Source organism: Theobroma cacao, chromosome 3, assembly GCF_053813885.1.
Source record: "Theobroma cacao isolate CCN51 chromosome 3, ASM5381388v1, whole genome shotgun sequence".
Lineage (NCBI taxonomy): Eukaryota > Viridiplantae > Streptophyta > Magnoliopsida > Malvales > Malvaceae > Theobroma > Theobroma cacao.
This window is the reverse complement of record NC_142641.1, coordinates 41,419,586-41,443,408: the sequence shown is the minus strand read 5'-3', so window position 1 is coordinate 41,443,408 and position 23,823 is coordinate 41,419,586. Positions and strand designations below refer to the sequence as shown.

The 23,823-nt window shown below is 36.1% G+C and overlaps 2 protein-coding genes, 1 long non-coding RNA gene and 1 pseudogene across 6 annotated transcripts; 3 read left to right on the top strand and 1 right to left on the bottom strand.

Annotated features, from left to right (window-relative positions):
* Nucleotides 1-3,176: 3,176 nt before the first annotated feature.
* Nucleotides 3,177-5,889, top strand: LOC18605975 (mediator of RNA polymerase II transcription subunit 10b). Of its 4 annotated transcripts, XR_016025378.1 has the most exons (8): nt 3,177-3,356; nt 3,508-3,774; nt 3,885-3,965; nt 4,070-4,172; nt 4,267-4,356; nt 4,610-4,670; nt 5,174-5,271; nt 5,538-5,889. XR_016025378.1 is itself a non-coding variant. In XM_088804757.1 (7 exons), the coding sequence occupies exons 2-7, from the start codon at nt 3,548-3,550 to the stop codon at nt 5,179-5,181; spliced, it is 570 nt and encodes a 189-aa protein (XP_088660883.1). In that variant the 5' UTR covers nt 3,177-3,356; nt 3,508-3,547; the 3' UTR covers nt 5,182-5,482. The 4 variants fall into 4 exon arrangements, 3 of the variants coding, with proteins under 3 accessions (XP_088660883.1, XP_007039389.3, XP_017973756.2); XM_088804757.1 differs by lacking the exon at nt 5,538-5,889 and having other exon boundaries at nt 5,174-5,482; XM_007039327.3 differs by lacking the exon at nt 4,610-4,670 and having other exon boundaries at nt 3,197-3,356.
* A 412-nt stretch (nt 5,890-6,301) lies between these two features.
* Nucleotides 6,302-7,625, bottom strand: LOC18605974 (homeobox-leucine zipper protein ATHB-12-like). Its single transcript, XM_007039326.3, has 2 exons — nt 6,863-7,625; nt 6,302-6,779 (listed from the first exon to the last, which is right to left on the bottom strand). Exons 1-2 carry the CDS (start codon nt 7,241-7,243, stop codon nt 6,444-6,446), a joined length of 717 nt encoding a protein of 238 aa, XP_007039388.2. The 5' UTR covers nt 7,244-7,625; the 3' UTR covers nt 6,302-6,443.
* A 5,630-nt stretch (nt 7,626-13,255) lies between these two features.
* LOC148763835 (uncharacterized) lies at nt 13,256-15,819 on the top strand. The gene is made up of 2 exons (XR_016025073.1): nt 13,256-13,622; nt 13,734-15,819. It is a non-coding gene; the product is annotated as an uncharacterized LOC148763835 (long non-coding RNA).
* Nucleotides 15,820-20,346: 4,527 nt separating this feature from the next.
* On the top strand, nt 20,347-22,201 carry LOC18605972 (aldehyde oxidase GLOX pseudogene; annotated as a pseudogene).
* The last annotated feature ends 1,622 nt before the right edge of the window (nt 22,202-23,823 follow it).

Here is a 23,823-nt window from a genome sequence, read left to right as displayed (position 1 = left end):
CACTAATTTGAAGGTCCATTAAAGTTGCCACAATCTAAAATCCTAGAAACTAATGATTATTAACCAAGTTGATTTAGGTGTGATCAAATCAGATCTTGGTTCTCTTTCTTGATTCGGATTTGAAATTCGATGAACTTGACCGCGGTAAATGGCTATAGATTTCACTGTACTGGGTCAAAAGCAAAAGCTTTAGATTTCACTTGGCTAGAAAGCTCGGTGGGGTGGATCCAGTTTGTTCCAAAATATATTCTGCAATCTGCAATCATGGGAAGACTGAGACTAGGCCACATTTGAGTGCCGTAGGCGGCTGAGAGATTCATATGATTCATATGGTCTAAATTTGAATTTTCCTTTCATAATTAAAAGAGAAAGTCTTAATCATTCACAAACTGAATACAGCTTCTAGGGTGTCTACAGTTGCTTTAATTATCAAATGTAAAGAGATTTCTTGTGATAGGTAGATGAAGTAGTGCAAATAAGTAAAAAAATACGTTGGAGGTGGCAGAAAGGAAGATTGGAGCGATTTTTGAAATAGAGAAGTTCTGGAGGATCATTTATTAGCTGGGGGGAAAAGCCTCTAATGAATTGTGAAGACTTTATATATAATACCAAAAATAGCAGTTACAAGAAAAGACTTTAATGCACGTAATGAGTGATTTTATTAAAAAGAACTTTAATGTTGGGTAACGGTTACTGAGAGTTAATGTCAAGTAATGGTTAGAAATTCATTATGTGATCATTGAAGTAATTAGGTGTAAAAAAACTTATTCTCAAATAAAAAAGTAACAGAGAAGAGGTATACGAGAAAATGTATAAAAGAAAAAGTTATACGTGAACAAGTACAATAGAAGAAGTTGTACATAAACAAGTATAAAAAAAGAAGGTGTGTGTGAACAAATATATGAGAACAAGGTATGAGGGTAAAACACTTGTACTCTAGAAAAAGGTTAAGAGAAAGACCTCTTAATTAACTATTTCTATATCTAAATCATCAAGCCAAACTCTCTGAAACATTCTAAGATAAAAGTAATTCATGAATCTTGTCACTTATTTCAGGTTGTTTGCACCATTCATGTGAAGTGGTTATTCTGTGCAAAATAGTTATTCTACTTGTATTAATTGTTTCATATGAAATAATACTCTACTTATTCTAGTTGTTTTACATAAAATAACATTTCATTTATTATAGTTATTTTGTACAAAATAGTACTTCATTTGTTTTAGTTATTCTACATAAAATAGTATTTCACTTGATTGTTTTCATTATTCTTTGTATAGTATTATACTATAAAATAATTCTTTAAAGAATATATATTAACCAAAATCAAAGTATTTACATAAGTTTCCGCAAGGTTTTACCATCTTGGAAATTCTGATGCAAGGCTGCGACGCATTTAGGATAATTTAGCAACAAATGAGAAGGGAAAGACATCAGCTACTCTTATATTTGACATCATGCAACAATTTATTTCCCTTTCAGTGACAAGGAACTCACCAAAAACAAAAGGTGAATGGCTAAACCTTTACTGCCTAGAACCGTTCTTCTTAAGCATGAAATGTATCCCAAACTCAATACCTGACCAAAAAGATGGAATCGATTCCATTTACCAAGTAGCCTGGCCCCATGTTGCTGTGTATGTGCTACTAACTCCAACTAAAGATACAGGGTGGATACAAGAGAAATACAGGGACGTTGTTTTTCTTGACTGAGAAAGTACATGGTTTTTACCTGCGAGGAAGGTCAGCCTGGGAATCTATAGCCAGCTCGGAGCCAGTTTTCTTAAATTGTGACTTTGTGTGCGTGTGTGTGTTTTCTCCATTAAATTCTTATTATATGTAGATACGTATGATGTTCTGTATGATTAGCTCAATCAGCAGAGGTTTTATCCTTAACAAATAACTCAGCATGTTTGGCGAGTAGGTAATGATATTGACATCTTCAACTGTCATTTGTTGGAGAAAAAAGAGGAGGGATTGAGCTGTACACATAAAAGCCGGGAGGGACCCCTGGATTAAAAAGCAATACGTGATCCCCTCAGCATATTATTTGATGGATTGGTTCCTCTCTGCTTTGTGTGCTTTGCATATAATATTTCCAGCCAATCTCACATCTGCTAAAGCAAACAGCTGGTCCTTCCTTTCATCAAGGTCTTTTTTTTTTTTGATGCAGAATGCACATTGCATCTAAAGCTCGCACTTTGCTTTATTTTTCTGTGCTATATATATACTACAAGTTGATTAGGACCTTGCAAAAAACTTAATTGCAAGTTGGATAAAGGCTTGATAGTGAGATCAGCTAAAAAAATGGTTCTGAAAATATGAATCTAATAAAGTGCACGTGATGAAGCATATGTTCTTGAATGAAGCAGAATATTAGAATCCATTCTTTGCTAGTCTTGTGGCCCAGATTACCAACCAACTTTTCTGGGGGGACAAAATTTTTTTTTTTTTTTGGTTTTTATCAGCAAGGAACTGTACAGCTGGTAAAACTAAAGGTGTTTTATTCAGCCATAGCTTTAACAGGCAAAATTTGTTTTAAAAATTGACCTGTGAACAAATTGATGAGTAGGTTCGCTATGGGTTCACATTATTTTACCTTATTTCTCCTGTCAATTCCTATAAGGTTTAGCTTTAAAAGTGTTACAACTTTTATGATACCCCTGATAGTAATTGGCTCAACATTTTTCGTGTTGTTCCGAACCCGATGTCGCGCCAGCAGTTTATAAAAAGTAGATGTTGATGAGAAAGAAAATGTCTAGGGGGAATAGGCCCCAAATGGCACAACTGACAACACAATTCATTTCTGTCCCTTTCTATCGCCATTAATGGCAGGTTCTCTCCTTCACTTACATGCATTAGGGGGCATCTTTGTTGTAGCAAGATTTTATTAGCTAGGCCTTGCAGAGTAAATAAGGAAAATTATTAGCTAGTCAGTTTTGTTTGGAAAATTATGTATGTAAAAAAAAAAAAAAAAGAATCACATTTCTCTTTCAGTAGGATAAGTAAATAAGGAAAAAGCTGGGCTCTCTCTTGGTTCACTTTAAGGTGGGCTTGGAAGCAGGCAGATTGCACTCTCTTAATTGCACAGTGCTTCCCTCTATGGTCGATTATCCCTTCCCCCAAAACAATCGGCCCGATTTTCATTCATTTTAAAAAAGTCTCGAAACTTTCTTCTACCCGGGCAGTTGAATTGGGCCTGTCCCACATGAATCCAGAGTTCCCGGAGTAGAGCCGAAGCCCAAAAACTCAAACCGAAAACAAGAACTGGACAACTCGAACCGAGGAAGAGAACGAGAGAAGAAAAAAGAGGCAAATTGGAGCTCCTGATATTCCATTGCCAGTTCCTCCAAAACCAGGTATTTCAATTCCTTCGAAATCTCTCTCAAAGCTGCCAATTTCTTACTATTTGCTGTAGATTTTAGGGTTTATGCAGGACTTCAATTCCCTCTTCTCTGTTTTTTAGGGTTTAAAAACTTTCCATCTTTTTTACCTATTTGATTATTACAGTGAATTGTAATAGAGAAGGAAAAATTACAAGTCTGTATAAATGGATTCATCACAATCATCTACGTTAGGGACGGGAGGGAGCGGCGGGAATGGGATAGTCAGCAGTCAAACAAATGATACGAGAACCGCCACGCCGAATGATGATCCAAAGCAGAATCTGACTCAAGTAATAAACTCCATCCAGAAAACTTTAGGCCTTCTCCATCAACTATACCTCACCGTCTCTTCTTTTAATGCTGCTTCGCAGCTCCCTCTCCTTCAACGCCTGTAATTTTTCTTCAAATCCCATATATTTTTCGCGTTCTTGTTTTTATAAGATTTTAGTTAGTCTTTGCAGCATTGCTTATCTAATTGGGGTTTACTTTTTGTTGTTGTAGGAATTCCTTGGTTTCGGAGCTTGATAACATGGCAAAATTGTCTGAGAAGTGTAATATTCAAGTGCCTATGGAAGTTCTCAAGTGGGTTTCCCCTGTTCTTTTTGTCCGTGTGTGTGTGTGTTTTCGGGTGCATTCAAGCTTGTTTTCTTCACTGCCCACTTGTAATTTGTTGTGTTTTCATGTAGTTTGATTGATGATGGGAAGAACCCTGATGAATTTACAAGGGATGTTTTAAACAGCTGTATTGCAAAAAATCAGGTTACTAAAGGCAAAACTGATGCCTTCAAGGTAGTCTTTATCTCCAGCTATGGGATATCTTATTCTAATTTCATTTTATTCAGCACTAGTATATATGTGTTTACTCAACTCGTGAATTTTATAGAGTTTACGAAAGCATCTTCTGGAAGAGCTTGAGCAGACGTTTCCTGACGAAGTTGAATCATACAGAGAGATACGTGCAAGTTCTGCTGCTGTAAGTCAAATTAAGCTGACTTTGATTATGAATATGTCTTCTATTCATGTTGTAGTGATCAATTCTTGTTGGATTTTGATTCTTAAGTGGGAAACCTCCTTATTCATGGCCTCTTGGCAAAGCTTTCTGACCCATCATCACTTGTTCATTCTCCCTGCAACATCTTGTTATCCTCCTCCCTGATTTCATCTTTAGATGGATCTTGTCTTGCCTGGTTGTTGAAAATACTCAGGCTTATTTTCTCCTTATCTAGTGTGTTTTTGGCTTCTGTCTTCAAGTTATTCTCATGGAGAGAGCACAATCTCTTAGGCTGGGTAAGGCACTAAAAAGAAGACACTCCTAAACAATTATTTGCCTATTTAGACTTTTCTTTGCATTTGTTTCATGTTTTTCTTGCATTTGCATACAAATCTCTGTTTGGTAGTTGACGAAAGTGGAAACAAGCATGTACCTGTTTATTTATTTAATTGGGAAAAAGGCTTAAGAACATGTGTTATGATATCTGAACTGCATATCTTATAGTGTTAAGAAGCATTAAGCGCACATTGCAATTGCTAAAGCTTAGATGGATATGAAATACTTTAGCGATGAATTGTTGGAATCCAATATTTTTTAGGTGTGTATGTCTCAACGACTCATAGGTTTAACTGAGTTCACTTCACTTGATACTAAACCATGGATAATTCAAATTGATTAGTTTGTTAAGTTTATGGGTACTTTCATGCAGTTTCATGAAAATTGAAATTCTTACTTTACCAGTCTTTACTAAGTTATTTTCATTGGTTACTGTTAGCTTAAAGCACTTGGTACAATGCAGGAATGTAAACGGCTTGCTCAATCACAAAGTATGTTACCAAATGGAGATGTAAAGGTCAAAACTGAGCTTTAGACGCTCATATCGATGATGATTTGGAGGTTTTTAACCCTTTTTTCATTTATATAGGTTTATGTATGTACAAGATTTGGTCAATACATTCTGATGTAACAGCATTTCCTGCTTGTATTAAGAATGTGACAATTAGTAGTATTAAGAATGCAGCAATTTGTAGTACAGTTTCTGATATTAATGATGGGAGCATATGAGCATTCTCTTCATGACTAATGAAGCAAAAATTATTGTACTGTTTCTCATTCTTTTCCCTCAAATAAAGCCAAACTTCACAATATGCTTTATTTTACAGATTGAAGCTGAATTGTCGCCATTTATTTGGAGACTGACAATAAAACTCTATGCTGGGCAAATTAAAAGCAGGGAATATTCTGGCAGTTATTCTAGTTATAAGTGGAAAATATTCTTGCAGTTATTCTTAGTATTTGGAAGCTTGGAAAGGCAAAATTGTATATTTGCATCAGTACTTTTTGTTGTGCAGTTATTTGACAGAGATATTAGTTTAGACATATTGGAGGCCTGTTGTTGTGAGGCTTCTTGCTCATAAACTCATATGTGTTAGTCAAGGGGCACAGTCTTTCTACTATATTGCCTATTTTTTCATAAGCTCATTCTGCCTGAATATAGTCCCCTTGTTTGCGTCATTTGTACTATAATCTTTTATCATCCCGTTTGCATTTTTTATACGATTAAATGAGTATAAATGACTGGAAGGGAATCCTACAGTGCTATACATTTTTCGGAAAACTACTGTCGCTGACTTTGTGATCCTGCTCATGGACGTAAAATCCGTACTACCATGATGTCCAGCTTGAGGCCTTAACTCTTGTCATGCTCATATCATGCAACTGTGATCGTCTTGAATGTTTGAAGAATCCAAGTATTAGAAACTTTTCTCAGTTAGGTCGTCTCTGCCTTGTTGAACTCCTTGTTACCTTTTTCTTTTTCATTAATGTGTATTTTGAATTCAATTACTACCTAGACAGTGTAAGGAAGTATAGTTTTAAGAGAGTTAATAACTGGGAGTGCTCCGAACAAATAAAAACAGAGGAAAAAGAAAACGAACCGAAGGTGCATGCATCATGGATGTAGTTACATGCCGATAGAAAAATATATGCAGACAGAATTGAAATTTCTGATGTGAGTCAGTCAGTGTACTATAGTGCAAGCGCTGCATATGTTCACTTCGCATTCAAGTTTACCAATATTCCCACCAATTTGAACTACAACTTGATTCATCAAGGAAACAATTGGATTCGAAGCCGCACCATTTTTCTGATGAAGTCAAGGAACCATCTGTGGCTTCCATCATATCCAGAACCACTCTATCCTCATCCCTGCTCTCAGCATCTCTGCTATTGTTATCGCTTGAAATCATGTGGTCATAGCCTTCAAATAGAAAGGTAATCTTCTCGTTAGCGTCGCATATAACACTCTTGTTCTCGGAATTGCCATCGCCACTGTTTCCAGTTCTGTTTGGTTCATGGGTTTTGTTTCCATGTTCCATCTCAAGTTGACCCTTCAGTTTTTGCAACTGTTGAGAACCAATAGGTTTAGAAGTTAGAATCTGTAAGCAAAAGTGTTCTAACATGTATAGTGAATGACAAGGGAAAATACCTGGATACGCAATGATTGATTCTCTCTTTTCAAGGATTCATAGCTAGAAGCAAGAGCATCATAACTCTCTTTCAAAATGTTGTAATCTCGCTCAATTTGCTTAGATTTTGATCTAGCTCTCCTATTCTGGAACCAGATAGCAATCTGTCGAGGCTGTAGTCCAAGCTCATTAGCTAGCAGCTGTTTTTTCTGCGACTCTGGTCTTGAGTCTGACTCAAACATGAATTCTAGTGACCTAATTTGTTCATCACTGAATCTTCTTTTGTTCTTGCTACTGGGTTTAATATTTGTAATAGGGTGGTCGTGCAGATCCAAACCTGATAAACCAACTTCCACCTTCACCGTCGCTGCCGCTTGGTGCTGCTCTTTCCTTGTCAACATGGTGGTAGTATCTGTTTTGTAGAGTGGAGTGTGAAGCAAACGGAGATGGAGAGCTTAATGTATAGAAATATGGTGGGACTGCGATAAGTGGTGAGAGTATCCAAGGGGTGGGCTAAAGCCGGTTTTGATGGGGAAAATACCAACTGTACTGCTGCTGCTCTATTGGTGCACCTGTTGGACAGCCTCGTGTGGGTTTTTCTCTCAAACCGACATGGCCATTTATTTGTTCTAAAATCGTCCTGGAATGTATAATGTCGCAACGTGATTGGTTATGGGACCTGCATGGGTCTATTCTGTGATTTGGGATCTGGGTTTCCCTAAGATTTCTTTCAGGGATGGAGCAAACGTTCTTTTCATTCTCCCAATTCGGATGATGGTATGATGATACATAAATTTCGCAGGCCCATACGCGTATTCTCATCTCAACCCATTAAACATGGAAATCAATCATATCAAATTCATTTGTTGGGTATATGACTTAGGAATATGAATATCTAAGGACACTACCACCCATTCCCATCTTCTAAGTTATTGAAAGGTATTTTTCAGCAAAGTCATTTCGTTTAGGAACAACTTCGTCGTCGTACAATGCGGGAAAGCCACGTTTTATGTCTAAAGTAATTCTTTTGACAATGGCAACTTTGGATCGTAGCGTCAGGACAAAGCCAGGGTAAAGCAGGCTTTACGTATAGAACCAATCAGTAGACGCCACACTTGTTCAGAGTCAAAACAGAGGTCCACTTTTGTGACCTGCCAGTAATAATCTATCTGAATGCGGAATTCATGGGGTATTTTGCATCTGAACGTGTCGATCATCTTGTGGTTCTGTGGACACGTGAAGTGTAATTTGATGGGATTTTGGAAAGAGTTTTTGGGTGACAAGTGGCCGCTAACTCTACTTATAGGGCACAAAAATTGATTCTTGAAGATTCGATGTTCACACTTCCCAGCCAGACTGTCGCTCTGAGTTACTGTTTCAGCATCCTCACTTCGCTGTATGTTTAGGTCCTCCTACGGTTTCTGATAAATTGATGGGGTTGGGTGGGTGGGTCTTCTTCACTTACATTCATCAGTTGAGTTCCATCCTTCCTTTCACATGTTCAAATTGGAATTTAAGAATATTTTATACCCTCCCCACGGTATCAGCGTTCATACTTGGTGGGGTTCTAATGAAGCGATAAATCAAATTTTGATTGGGAACTTTAATGGACGTAGACTGAGATGTGATATATATTTATTTTATCAAAACACTTAATATCCTCAACCTATCTGAACTAATTAATTTTCACCCAGATTATGCAAAAAATCATTCCGAGTTCACACTGGGACATTCTTAACGTTGGTTGGATTTTAAATTTTTCAAGGAAGAATTGGTACAAAGCTACTGGCATATGAATATCTTATGTATTAGTGGTAGGCAGAGTATATAACTAGGTTTTAACTTTTGTCGCAGTTTTCTTTAACAGATTGCAAACATATATACGAATGATTTGCCATTTCTTTTCAACTCAGAACCAAAATGTGTTCTCAATGTTCTGGAAATTGATAGTTGTTGAATCCGTTTCATTTTTCAGCACTAAAAATCTATGAAAACCGAGGCCGAGCGAGTGCAAACAATCTGGAAACCGGACTCACCAGAGCCCATGGGCTGTATGGTGGCCTTGTTCTGTCCCAATTGATTCGTTTCTGTTCAGTTTTTCAGCTGTCTTCAGCTAGCTTAGTCCAGTTGATCGCCCCTGATTGGACCTTGGCGATACTTGGGTCTTTCACTCTTTTAGTTAAGTTGAAGCATTCTATCGCTTTTTCTTTTACTCATAGGAAATCCGTGAAAGCCTGGCCCAAAGAAAAGATTTGTTTACAGCAAACGAAAAGGATGAGGCCTGAAAAGAGATTCAGGACCCACAAATTTATGCGCAGTTTGTAATCACAATATAATATAATATACATAAACATGAAACATATTACTAACAGGTAAAACTGAGTTACAGGCATATGCCAGATTGTAAAGATGAGTGTATCAGAAAAAAATATATACAGATACAAGGGTGAGCAGAAGGGAGCTGGCCCCATGTTACAACAATGTTGATTTTCTACACACACATATATATATGTGAATGTCTGATAGATTTGTTTGTTGGCTTCACGTATTCAATTTCCATCCCCCCTTTATTTCTTTCTTCTTTCCCCTTTTAACGTCTCTGGTGCAGTGCTTTAATAAAGTACAATATATTTTTCCCCCTCACTTTTGGTATCCAGCTTTACTGGTACAATAAAAATTTGGCAGTAAAACAGTGTGGAACAGCATGATCAAGGTCAGTTTGGCTATGCGTTAAAATAAAGGAAACGAAACTCAATGTGTCGTGGCATGTATGTTTTGAGTTGGAAATTTCAAACATGGAGGATAAGAAGAAGAAAACCTTTGGTTCTGCTTTCTACGTTGTTTAGTTTGTAGAGAATCTTCTTCTTCTTCTCTCAATTGGAATTGGGGTTGGGTGGCCTAAAGCTTGCAAAAAAGGCTTCTCACCTTTTCACTTTTCAACCACTCTTCCACATTTTCTAAAGCTTATTTGCTGCGCCCAACAGGTTAATATAATAAACCAAAATCTTAATCAGCCCATATAAGATCAGTTGAAGGATTTATCTTTGATTTGCTTGAATAATTTCTTTTCCAAGGAAGAAGAGGGCAGACGTAGCTGTTAATGAATGTGGTGGGAATTGGGAAAGAACAAAAATCTAGGTAAAGTTTGGTGCCGACATGAGGAGTTAGGTCAATCTTCATGAAATTAGAGAAAAAAAAAAAAGAAGAATGGGGTGGATGGGGGGTCTTGGAAAAGATAAATGTAACATTAAATACTTTATTCAAAATGTTTTTCCCCGAGGGTAAGGTCAAAACAGTGACTTAAAGAGGTCAATGGAACAAATATGCGGCAATTATTTTCCTCTCTCGGATTTTTTCATTTTTAATTTGTTTATTTTTGCTTGGGAGCAAAAGAGTATTAATTTTCATCCATCGTCAAGAAATTTGGTCAAACAATGTGTCACAAAAACTTAATCTATTACGAGCCTATGTTTTCAATATAAAAAACATACTTAATAAGTAAAAGAAAGTCCATATTTATATATTCAAGACTTACCTATCCTTACTAATATGAGATTTATGGCATTTCACCTTTGTTAATTGTGCGATGTCCTTATTGCATTGGCTCTTTACTCATAGAGGAAAGAAACTCTTACAATAGTCCAGATTAACTTCGACCTTTGTATCTCTTATGGAAATCCCATATCAGTAAAGATTTAAGTTTGTTATGATATATACCACTGTCACAAGCTCATGTTTCCTTTCTCTAAATAGCTTTCTCTCTTCTTTCTTTCTTTAGTTTTTGTATTTTTTAGTTTTAAGATTTACTGAAACTCTATTTTTAGAGTTTAAAATTGTACGAGATCGAGCTTAAATTCTGTTATGTGTAATTTTTTTATGAAAAAATAGTTGACATAATATCTAAAAAAGTTTCTAAACTATTCAAAAAAATTCTAAAAGTTATTTTTTATTGCGTTCAATGAAATCCTTATTCTCTTATTTTGAGTCAAATAAATCATTATAATTAATAGTTGACTTACTTAAAATGCCACTTACATTTTTTTACCACGTGTCTCTAACGTGTCACGTTGACATATTATAATTGATGATGAGACAACATACTGAGATGTCATAATTGATGATGATTTGATGTGTTAATGTGACATAATGATATACTCATGTGACATTTTTCAACGTCTATATCAATATCATATGGGTATAAAATGACAAATGATATTTTGAGTGATGACAATTAACCCATCATTAGTTATAAGAGCTTATTTAACTTAAAATAAAAGTATAAAAACTTAATTGAATGCAACAAAATAATAATGACTTATTTAAATTTTTTTGAACATTATGTCAAAATAGTTTATTCTCTAACTTTGTAAAATGAAGATTTTCAATTAATTTAGACACTGCAATGGCATACTAAAAGGAAAAAATTGTTGTAAGAAATTATTTAAAATGACCAATCCAAGCTTTGATTTACTTAGAAAAAGTTATCTACAGTCACAGGGGTTCATGCATCTAAAAGTCTAAACCAAAATTCAATTATATCACGTGACTAAAAGTTTCAAACATTGAATGACCTAACCAAAAAACCTTATAATTTCAACACTCTAGTTCTAAAGAAAAAATATTTTGAAGAACCAATTTCATCTCTTTGTAATAAGACTAGTCATAAAATTTCTCAACACTAATAACTAAGCCATCACATATAGATCAATCTTATGCAAGGGTTAAAACGATTTCCCCATTTCCTGTTGAATCTTCTTATTGGCAACATAAAGGTATGTCAATTGGCTGAGGAATTCTTGCAGTGTTGAAAATGTGTGTGCTTAAAAAGTTAAAAAGCTTTGGAATTATGCTTCAAAAGAGTAAAACAGGCAGAGATTAAGTGGATAGTCAGCGTCATGGAAACTGTTTAGTACGTAATGAAAATGAATCAGAATGGAAGGACCATGTGTCATCAGTGAAGCTGAAAGCACTTGAATTTTAAGCAGAAAACGCTGACCTGACCAGTGACCACACGCTCCCTGCTTTTTTTTTTTTTTTTTTTTTCCTTTTAAATATATTGTTACTACTACTCCTAAGTCTGTGTGAGTCTGTGACTGTCGTCATCTCGAATCCCCCGCGAGCGTAGAAAGAAAAAAAAAAGTAGCGAAAAATTGCAGTGAACGAGGGAGGGCCGAAGAAAGGTGGTTCCCATTTTCATGATCTTTATTTATGAATTTCTTCTATCAAAGTTTATACTGTACAAAAATATGGTATATGATATATGCTATCCTTTTGCTAAACGGAACACACTTTGTCCAAATATAGGACGGTGAATTAGCTCAACTAATCCTCTGACTCATCCTTGTCAATTCCTCTATATCTTGTCGTCGTCATCAGCATCATTAATTATAACATGATCATGAATTTTATTATATTCTTTTTCTTTATTTCTTTTAAGTGAATAATTGCTAAAACCCTCTTAACTATATGATCTAAGTTAATTACCCTTACACCTATAAAGTGCTATTGGGAGAGGTTACTCTTACTCGGGAAAGTTATAATTATACCACTATGGCTATTTGCTACTGGTTTTCCTTTCGAACAGAAGACATGAACGGAATCCTTCAGAAATGTTGTTCTCTAGTTTTGGAATTTGTACATGTTTGTGAGAAGAAAGTAGCAAATATTGGAGTCAAATTCGTTAGCGTTGGAATGCAAAGATATTTTTTCCTTTATCATGTTTTAACAATGTTGCCATCAAGTTTAATCAGGGCGCTTTACCTTATTATTCCAGTTTAATATGGATTACTACTTTCATTAAAAAATATTAAATTAAGTTCATAATTCAAATGTCCTTTTCTTTTTAAACTTTCTATATGTATCAACTTGTTTTTTATCATTAAGCTAAGCTTATTCAGCTTTGAGAGTGGCTATTTCTTAAATTAAGAAATGGATTAATTAATATACTAGTTTAATAATTTCTTTTTCGATATGGGGTTAGTTAGGATTAAGATAGAGCTAAATATAACAGCTGGAGCTGATGGTGTGATTAGGTCATGATTATGATCTCGTGGTAGACATGGGATTTGATATCAAGGAGAAAAAGAGGGAGAAAAAAAAGGGGGAGCCTGAATTTCTCTCTCTATAATATATTGTTGCATGCTAATGCTATATTGCTATAAATATATATATTGATCGATGAAATAGATATATAAGCAAAGTGACGTACGAGAGAGAGAGAGAGAGAGAGAGAGAAGTGGGGGTTGGGGGTCGTGGTCATTTCTGGAACCCAAGACCCAGACGTAGGGTCAGGGGGTCTGCTACTTTTATTACTTTCTTTGTCCTTTTCACCTCTCCATCTCTCCTTCTTAGCCTTTTCATCTCTATATCAACTTATCTTTTTCTCACTTCCATCACTCACCCATATCATTTCTCATTCACTGTTACTCACAATCAACCCAGCATCTCTCTCTCCATCTCTTTACACCTCACTCTTTCTCTTATTCAGGGAACTTTGGTTAACTTTTTCGTTTTTTGGTGAAATAGATGAGAAGAATGGAAGGAAGCTGTTTCCTTTGAGGGGAATGTTGTCTGGCTCGAGGCCACCAACTAGATCTATAATTCTATCTCAATTGATCAAAATTTTCTGTGGATTTTATTTTTTCGACTAAAGTTGAGATCATGATCATTGATCATAAGTTAGTGACGTCGGACCAGGCTTCATTCCCCCCAATTATTGCTTCCATGTTCCGTGATGTTTACTTTCGAACCTTTTCTTGATTTTTTTGCATTGATCTCCTGGTGAGTTTTCTTTTTCTTGTTCTTGTTCTTGTTTATCTTCTCTTCGTCACATGTAATTTAAGGGGTTTTTTTTTTTTAATCGTTTTTGTACATGGGTTTTTTGGTCATTAGGGAAATTAAGGTCGTTGGGCATCACCAGATTGGTGTAATGATGAAAGATTTTGACTGCGCTTTTCCTCCTTTTTTGTTTTTCTGACTGAAGATGTAAAGGATCATCATTACTCTTTTACATGCCATATATATCTTATAGTATATCTTTTTCTCTCTAAATTTTATGGCTCGGTGGTGTTGTTTGTCAGTCTAGCTCTTTTAGGTTCATCATTGGACTGGTTTTTTTCATGATGGCCTTAAGAATCTTCTCTGTCCGTTTCTGCTCCATCCTGATCTAAGCCCTGGCTGGCTTCTTCTTCCCCTCCCACAACTACTACCAACTCTTCTCTCTTAACCGTCTTTTTTTTTTTTTGCCTTACTAGACAGGTTTCTGGTTAGGGTTTCTCGGTTGATAAAGAGAAGTAGCTCTTTCAGAACACTTGTTTTGCTTGAGATTCTCTTAATAGTAATTTTTACTATTGAAGTGAATGTTCTTTTACCTGTTTTCAACTCTGAAGATGCTTACATCGAGGTGTTTTTTTGCTTCTTTTATTTTTTTTCCGTTCTTTTTCTTAAACCTTCTTACGCTTTCAGAAAAACTTTATATCAGTTCTGCTTGTTTTCTTTGCAAGAAGTGGTGGGTAAGTTACTGGACTATCTGGAGCAGTGTAATCTCCGCCCTCTTTTGTTTTTATGCCTGCTTTTATCTCTGATTTAACTTTGGTACTTTTTATATAGTATTAACACTTGGATCTGTGTATTTTCTGGTCAACTGATACCCTTTGAAAGGCTGAAGAGATGGACTCCACTCCCTGGAGGTATTCTTTCATACATTTTTGTTTTATTATTCTGATCTGATGTTTTTAATTTTTAAGTGGTTCCTTAGATCTAAATTTGAGCTTAATTTTGACTTGTAAATCTTAGAAGTATCACCAAGATTTGATCCTTATATGGTACTAGCTTTTGTGAAGCGTGTGTTTTACACTTCTTCTATTGCTTAAAGAAAAGGAGAAAGGTGAGAGAATAATCTTTCAAAAAAAGAGAGAGATTTGTGACTATTGGGCAGTATTCGAGAATCAAAACCACTTGCAAAACTATGCCACTAAGTTAGCATTATGAATGAAGCACTCTTCATAAATTATGAGGTTTGAGCTTAGCATTATAAACCAGTTTGGGAATTCTGGGACTCATCTGCTTCAAAAAAGGAATGATGTGATAGATTGGACCTCTGAGTTTTGCTTGAACCATGTGGTCTTGTCTTTTACATTATCAGCTGCTTGCAGTTTAAAACAGAAAACCCCCATTGCTTCTCTCCTTTATGTCATTCCAAACATACAATGAGGGTTAACCTCAAAGGGTTTTCTTGTTTTCTTTTTCCTTTTCATATTTGTTTATAGTTATTGTTGACCGATGTATAATTACACCTAACACACAGAATCACCAGGGTTTCACGTGTTTCATCTTTAAATACATGGCATTGATTTTAGAGGTTTTCAGAAGAGAAAACAATATGCAGAAAGGAAAAAGATGAGGCGGTCTTTGGTGTGTTGATGTTATGTTAATTAATGTGTTTTTCTTTAGATGGTGAGCTTTGTGTAGTTGATCAGGCAGGGGCAACAGAGACCATACAGAAGTGAAATAGAGAAAGAAAAACAGGTGATTGAAAAGGTGAATGAAAGAGAAGCGTCATCAACAGGACAACCGTGATGGGTCTATGCAAGCTGCTTGCTTTTGTGTATGTTATGCCTCATTCTGTCATCAATTTCTGAAGCTGAGGCATATGCAACACTGAATGCCTTTAATGGTCTGACTCTCTCGTTCTCTCTCTCATATTTGCTAGTATATTATACAGTTGAGTCAACATCAGCATTGACGCCATGGATTCCTCTTTAAACTGACTGTGATTAATATTTATGGACTACCCATGTAGTATCCATTAAAGTAAAGCTCTAAGAATTTAAACCCAAGGTTTTTTTTTTTTTTCTGTTTGCTATTCCACAATCTAGTTAGGAATCTAGTACATAATTATCAGCTTAAGCGTTGCAACCCCCACTCCCCTGGCATCTGTTCTTGATCTCTTTTGCATTTGCAAAGTAAAACCAAAGAATCTTTTGAAGCCACAATATCTATTATAGTAGTCTATATATTGCCATTATAAAGTGTCGCTCGTAAAGATGCTCTACCCTGATAAAACTACAATATCTTTTTCTCATTTTATGTCTCTTAATGGAATCAAATTATTCTATCAACATTATAATATGCGATAACTTGAGTATTGCAGATATATTCTTTTAAAATTACTTAATCAAGACCATGTTTCCAAACATGATGAAATATGTTGTTTGTTAAAGAGTCTGTGACCCCTGAACAAAATTAAGATAATTTGTCTTTCATCATTTGTATCATGTTTACAAGCGAAGCACTTGTTATATATATTCAAGTGGAAAACCTTCAAAACATTGGCTATCAATATGGCAAGTTAATGAGGAAAACTTTTTTCTTAAGCTTAAGATGGCTGTAGACTATAGTATCGTGTGCTAGTCTTCAACAGGCAATTTAATCATCGGATAGAGTGCCAACTTAGTATTTGCTAATTAAAACAGTATTCAAGTTGTTAATGACGTGCCATTTTAAAGATGTAAGCATTAACTACTGCTCTAAGTTTCCTTAATAAGTTTAATGTCGATAATTCAGAGAATAGACAGGTTTTTTTTTTTTTTTTTTTGGTTTGGGATCTTTTAGTATTTTCCTTTAGGACAAATGCAACATATAAATTGACTGTAAATGTGCTGATTTTCTATGCATTGACTATTGGATGAATATATTTTTTAAATAAAAGTTTTAATATTTAATCAAATAATTGATCTCGAGAGGTGATTTTCACACACTGCCACTGGATAAATTTATGTAAATGTTAGTAACTTAAAGATATATGGTAGTTTTAACATGTATTTATGTTAACAAGATTCCATTAATCAGCTATCCAAAACAAGAATGGAGTGATGAGGGAAATGCATGAAAGAGAGGCACTCTCTGGTTAACACCATGTGAGAAGGGAAATGAATGAAAGAGATGTACTCTTTTTAGTCTTCTGCGCACATCTCAGATATAATACGCCAGTAGAATAGTGGAGTCAGAAGCGATTACTCTGACTAGGACGAGAACAGTTTTGTCTTACCATGATATCTGAACAGATAAGTGCGTTACAGCCACAGGTATTTTGTACTATTCAGCACATGTAACACAGGTTACAACCATTGATAAGATAAGAATAAGCTAACTTGACATTATCTTCTTTTAACTTTTGCTCTTTGGTTAGGGGAAAAGTTTTCCAATATGAGATAGTATTTAATTGTCTTCTTAGAAGGTACTCTTTAAGATTCAGCTGGGGTGTTGATCACTTCAATCACCTCGTGAAGCCTATGTTAACCCTATATGATCGATAGTTGATACTTAAGGTCTTGGGCAATACTTGCCAGGAATATTGCTCCGATGAGTGCATATAATGGCAGTGTCAGTCCAAATAATATGGTTGTTGATCTAGTGTTGCAAGCAAGGAACAATGCAATTTCCTATTGCCCCTGCAAACATGGTATAGTTTTGCAGAATTTGAAGGGGCCGGGGGGGTCTATCTGGAGAAACACCAAGAATTACATGTACGTGCAGCATTTGCAGCATCGATTACTATAGACCAATGAATTTCAGTGTGGGGGCCAATGCAAAGCTATTGACGGGTCTGGCACAACTTGAATCGAATTGGACCAAGAAAAGGGGTTGATTTCAAAATCGGAACGACCACATTCAGGGCTGTTGTCGCGTCGTGGGCCTGGCCTATAAGTTCACAACACTTACATTGAAATTCCTCCGTCTGAATATCTTAGACAGACAATCACACCAGTCAGATTAGCACCCGCCTGAAATAATCTTCTTTTTTCTTTTTTGAGATAAAAATGTAATGACTTGATTTGCTTCTGAGTTGAAACTATTCTTCATATATATACATAATCAGTTTATAGAAGGAATACGTATCATTCTCTTAAAACAATTTATAATGCAAGGAACAATGTTGAGCTACCTAAGGTAAGTGGTACTCAGGAGTGCTTTGAGTGTCTTATCTTCATTTCGTTTAGAAGCAAGGAAACGATCCATAGAGTCTATGGTAAGGAAGTCTGAGGGAGTCTTGCAGAATTTTTTATTTTTTTTATTTTTTTTATTTTGCAGCATGTCGCAGCAGATGATGTAAATAGGGAACTCTGTAAAAATTGAGGATTGCAGGATAGCTTTTATTATCATTAATTCTTTGTAATTTGTTTTCCTTTTCTAGCAGGATGTTACCTCGTTCCAGATTGTTTCTGCTCTTTCTTTGGAAATAAATATTGAGCCATTTAAAATATTCTGGACCCATGTGGGCCTTTGGGTTTTTAGCAAATATGGGTTAGATTCTGTTGTTGGATCCACTAAAGGTGACTGGGTTATGGATCGTCTCCATCTTAAATATGACAGGGCAAGCTATTGATAATGTGTGGAGTACCTGAATGGGCTAAATAGTCTACATTCGCGGTCACTTTAGAAAGTTGTGAGTTGTGACTATATAAGGTTGCAATTTGCCCCGTATTAGGATCATCGTCTTTGATAATATTTCTGTGCATGCAGAAAATTTTTCGAATTTGGTAATCAAGGTAGGCTTTTAGTTTTAAATTGATGAAATATGATTGCATGTTTAATTTAGTTATTAGCATAATGTGTGTGAATTATGAATAGATTTGTTTCAAAACCAGAATTTGTTAGTGTTACAAACTAACAAATTATAGCTTAGCTGTCCATGCATTTGTTACAGCTTGGTTCCAATATTTTTGTGGATCTTCACGAGTAGTTCAAGTTTAATTTGGATGCTAAATTTAGCCGAAGAATATGGCATTCAAGCTGTCGTCTATAAATTACCTTTCCTGTTTTGAGTCTTGGCAGGCCTTTAAGCAAAGCCAGCCACTAGCGAACCAACTCAAGTTCCCTTCAAATGCAAATGCTTGGTCCATAATTTCGGACATATGGACAGAATTTGCCACTTTACATTACCAAGAGATAAAGATTCCAACTCCAATTTAGGAGGCGTGCCATTGGCAGCTGCACAGCAAAAACCACACTTCTCTTTGATATCTAAACAAATATGGAAGCAAAAGCTGCCCAAAATCAGCCTGCTGCTGGGAGATGGAAGTTGTTTGAAGAAAAACACTGCATTTTGAGCAAATAAAACCCAAACTAATGAAGACACACTGTGTAGCAGTTTCATATATATTTAGCAACAAAAATTATTTTGAGTAATTTTAATACTGTAGCAAAAAAATTTTATTGCAATAACCGTTGCACATTACTTTTTTCACAGTAAAAGTAATTGTTGCAAATACTACTTCTTGAGAAAAGAGAGAGTATTTAATTAAAATTTAAAGTTGGGAATTAGGATGTCACACTTATCAGTTATCACTTCACTTCATTCTAAATATAAAAAGAAAATGTTGATTTAAACCAAAACCGCTTTCTCGACCGACAATTCATAAAGGTCTCCTTTTATTTCTCTTTTGGGGGTAAAAACTTGAATCTTCTTGTGGGTCCACAATCACAATGTAACTATTAGAAGCATGAATATCCATCCCTACCGTAGTCATAATGATTATACCACACTTCTTTCAATCTATGGTGGAATAATTACAAAAGTTTGTAAATAGATGGCGGTTGGCACTGTCAATTGATTTAAGCTTCTTTTAAGAGTTTTGTCTATTTCCAAGATAGGTTAGTATTGATGTCAACCCATTGTTTAATGTCCTTAATTAACAATTGCAATCCCTTCCCACCCCCGTGTTCTACTGAAACAAAACGATTTGGTGGGAGTTTTTGTAAACATTTATACCACAGAGAAAGAGACTGAAAACTAAGATGTGCCTTATGCATTTGTGTTTGCATAGTTTAACTAGCAGGTTTATCGACCATTCCTGCCAATAACTGAAACAGGTATACATGGAAATGGGGGGTATTCATATTCTAAGCTAATTGATCGGTGACTTTGGCATCAGATTATTAATTTGTGCTAATGATATTCTTGCGTCACCATTGGCATTATCTTCACCATCATCGTCGCCAATAAGCAGTCCCTTGCTATTAACCTATGCATACCCCATCATCTTTACCTATAATGCTGCGCCAACCATCCCAAAAGGTAGATGGTTAGAAATTGTCCAAGTACCTTGTAGTAACTTTTTTCTATTTTTTTTCAAGAGAGACATTTCAGATTTACCAGCTTTCGAAAGAGTACGAAGTTACAAGCAGATTTACTGATTTACATAAAGACATAAATGCTTCTTTAAAACAGCAAACTTTGGTAGTTCATGCATTTACTACCCTTGAAGTGTTTTAGAGTGATCCAAACTGACCATGAGCATTGTGGTACAGCTAAGATGTAGTCTTTTCATGGTCCCGTGGCTCAACATAACCAATTAGAAGCCAGATTGAATGTTAAATTATCTGGTGTATGGGCTAAATAAACTGCAGGAAAAGGCCACATGACCAAAAAAGAGTTTTCCTCTCATTGACTTCTCTTTTCTGTGTGCATATAACATGCAAAACAGTACTCGAGCAATTGATGTCGGTTCCTCATAGTTTATATGCTTTCGAATAGCACTATATTTGCAATGAGCAAAGCAGCAATGGAGCCTAAAATCTTGGTATTCCTACTCCTGGTAAGTTACTCGTCAGTACTCTTCAATCTGGCACTCGGCGCCCAAACTTACCAAGGAAAATGGAAACTGTTGAAGAGAAGCATCGGAATTTCAGCAATGCACATGGCATTGCTGCCAAATGAGCGCATCGTCACTTTTGACAGAACGGATTTCGGTCCTTCCAACATTACTCTTCCGCAAGGAAAGTGCATGAAGGACTTGCAATCTTCGGACTGCTTTGCGCATTCTGTCGAGTTTGATCCAGCAACCCGCGCTGTTAGGCCACTCACTATATTGTCAGATACATGGTGTTCTTCTGGTGCGTTGTCACAGGATGGTACTTTAGTACAAAGTGGTGGTTACAGACTTGGAGAAAAAGTTGTCCGGTACTTCAAGCCATGCATGGATTGCGACTGGGAAGAGGATCAAAATGGTCTTCTTTCACCAAGATGGTATGCTTCTAATCAAATTTTACCAGATGGGAAGATCATTGTCGTCGGTGGGAGATACCAGTTCACATATGAATTTATTCCTAAAGCTTCCAGTTCTGATCAACGACTATACCAACTTCCATTCCTAAAAGAAACAAGATATTCACCCCTGGTCTCCAACAACCTCTACCCCTTTCTACATCTCTCAACTGACGGAAATCTGTTTGTTTTTGCCAATGACCGAGGAATTCTACTCGATTATGTGAACAACAAGGTGATTAGAACTTATCCTGTCATGCCTGGTGGCTTTTCTCACAATTATCCCAGCACAGGTTCCTCTGTTCTTCTCCCTTTGAAACTCTTAAGCACCGACAACGAAAACAACACTAGTACCCCGGATGCTGAGGTCTTAATCTGCGGTGGGACACCCCCGGACTCAAACGAAAAGGCTAATATCGGAATCTTTGTCCCAGCATCAAGATATTGTGGCCGGTTGATAATTACAGCCGCATCCCCGGAATGGGAAATGGAGGAAATGCCAATCAACAGAGTGATGGGCGACATGATCATGTTGCCAACAGGAGATGTGCTTATCATAAATGGTGCGGCCAAAGGCAGTGCTGGTTGGGGTGTTGCACGAAAGCCTGTCCTGAACCCAGTGTTATACCGCCCTGCGGACAATCCAAGCAGTGACAAAAACACCAGATTTGAGGTATTAAGCCCTTCTACGATTCCCAGACTTTATCATTCAACTGCTCAGTTGCTTTCAGACGGTCGAGTTTTAGTCGGTGGCAGCAATCCGAATGTGAATTACAACTTCTCTGCCCTTTATCCAACAGAACTTAGCCTTGAAGCATTTTATCCTCCATATTTGAGCTCAACAAAGCCTCGGCCATCGATCCTTGCCGTAAGGCCTGGGTTGAAACTTGGTTATAAGCAGAAAGTTTCTCTGGAGTTCACATTGGAGGGGAATTTTAATCAGGGAGATGTTTATGTTACAATGGTGGCTCCATCTTTTACCACACATTCAATTGCGATGAACCAAAGGTTGCTAGTGCTGGCATTGGATGAGGGAGTGAAGAAGACTCCTTCCGGTAACTATTTGGTGAAAGGCTATGCGCCTGAAACAGCGGCACTGGCGCCGCCAGGGTATTACCAGTTATTTTTGGTGCATGAAGGTATTCCCAGCAAAGGGACGTGGGTCCATATCAAGCAGTCGTCCTAATTAAGAGCTACAATTAGTAGTATCTTTCTTTGGTTTAAATGTAAGATGAATGAGCCATTAGATGAAGAATGTAACGCTGTGTTCTTCTTATTTATATAAATAATTTGGGTATATTATTAATGCAAAGTCAAGTGTGGAATTCAAACCTGCAAATTTGATTCTCCCAATTCTTCAATGCATGTATGTTATCCATGGACCATGCATCAGACTGACAACGCAGCCTAATAAATCCATCAGTGCTGCTTGATGGGCCTTAAATTGAATCCATCTTAATGTTTAAATGGACCAGGCCTTGGAATGTTCAATTTCAGGATGGGTCCCGCTGTGATCGAAGCTTTTCTCTCTCTGCCGAAATTTGGGCCATGCCCCGATGTTGGATATCTCTGATAAGGGCCTAATACTATCCGGAAAATTGATTATTATCGTTTTCCTTCCTCCAACCATAAAACCATGTTTTCTTTAAAAAGAATTCATAAGGGCATGTAATTCATAAGATAAAATAAGTAGGGATGAGACTTTAACCTCTCTTCAATAATTAGAAGTGTTACAGGCTCAACTCTTAACTTTTAAGACACATTAGAGCATTTGATTAATTAATTAGTAAATGATCCCCAATTTACAGGGCAAGATTCAAATTCTTTATTCCAAATCTAATAAAAGAAAAAAGAACTCCTAACTTCTAGGAAGTTGAAATCTTTGATTTCATACTCGTAAAGTCACGGTCACATGCGTGGATCATAGTAGGTCAGAAACACTTGGGTCAACCTTGTCACGCTTAAGGGCAAAAACAAAGGCATGGGCCATCGGACACGGCCCGTGTTGCTTTTTTTTTTTTTTTTGAGACTTCTGTTTTTCTCATAGCGGCAAATCTTTGCTATTGACAAGAAATCTGGCTTTCCCTTCCGCCGGCATCAATTTCTTTTGGCTTTGCCTCCTCGTTTGAACATAAAATGATATGGTCGTGTCTACTGTGTGGAAAAGCCTCTGCTTGTTTCCTTTTCTTTTCTCTTTTGTTGTTCTTTTCTCGTCTTTTCCCATAACCGACCAAAAATTAAAAATGAAAATAAAAATGGGGATCTCCATTCTCCTACCCTTTTCTAGAACATGAATTTTCTCTCCTTCCCTCAGGGGAAACCGGGTGTCTCCCAATTATCTCATCAATACCCCCACATAATTATTTATGTCGTGATTTAATTAGGGAATTGGAAGAAGCTCCCCTTAAAGAATTACTAGCTTCCAATTTCTTAATTACTTTTACAGTACTTTTTTCTTTTTGGGTTGGCTGTAATTTTGCAAGAGTTAAATCTTGATCTCAATAATAATAAAAAAAAAAGAGAGTTAAATCTTGATTGATGTGAAGTTCATATGGATCACCTTAACCCAAGTCACTTAAACTTGGAACTTTAATTTGCCTAAGATAAGAAAGGTATCTAAAGGATCAAACCTGAAACTTAACTCATGCACCTACTGTTATTGGTCATTGTGCTTAACTTTCAAATAGCAAATAATCACAATTTTAGTTAGTTGATTGTGTCATCATTAATTGTCAAATATAAAAATAATCATATGAAATTGTTACTTTATAATATTATATTATATATTAATGATTTTATTAAGATTTTGTGATATGATTTAAATAAAAACGGTGTTAACGTACAATAACAATTTCATAAAATCTTTCGTTTACTAAGCTCTTTCGGTTGAATCTAAACATCCATCTTATAAAAATATATTGTTTCAAAACTGTC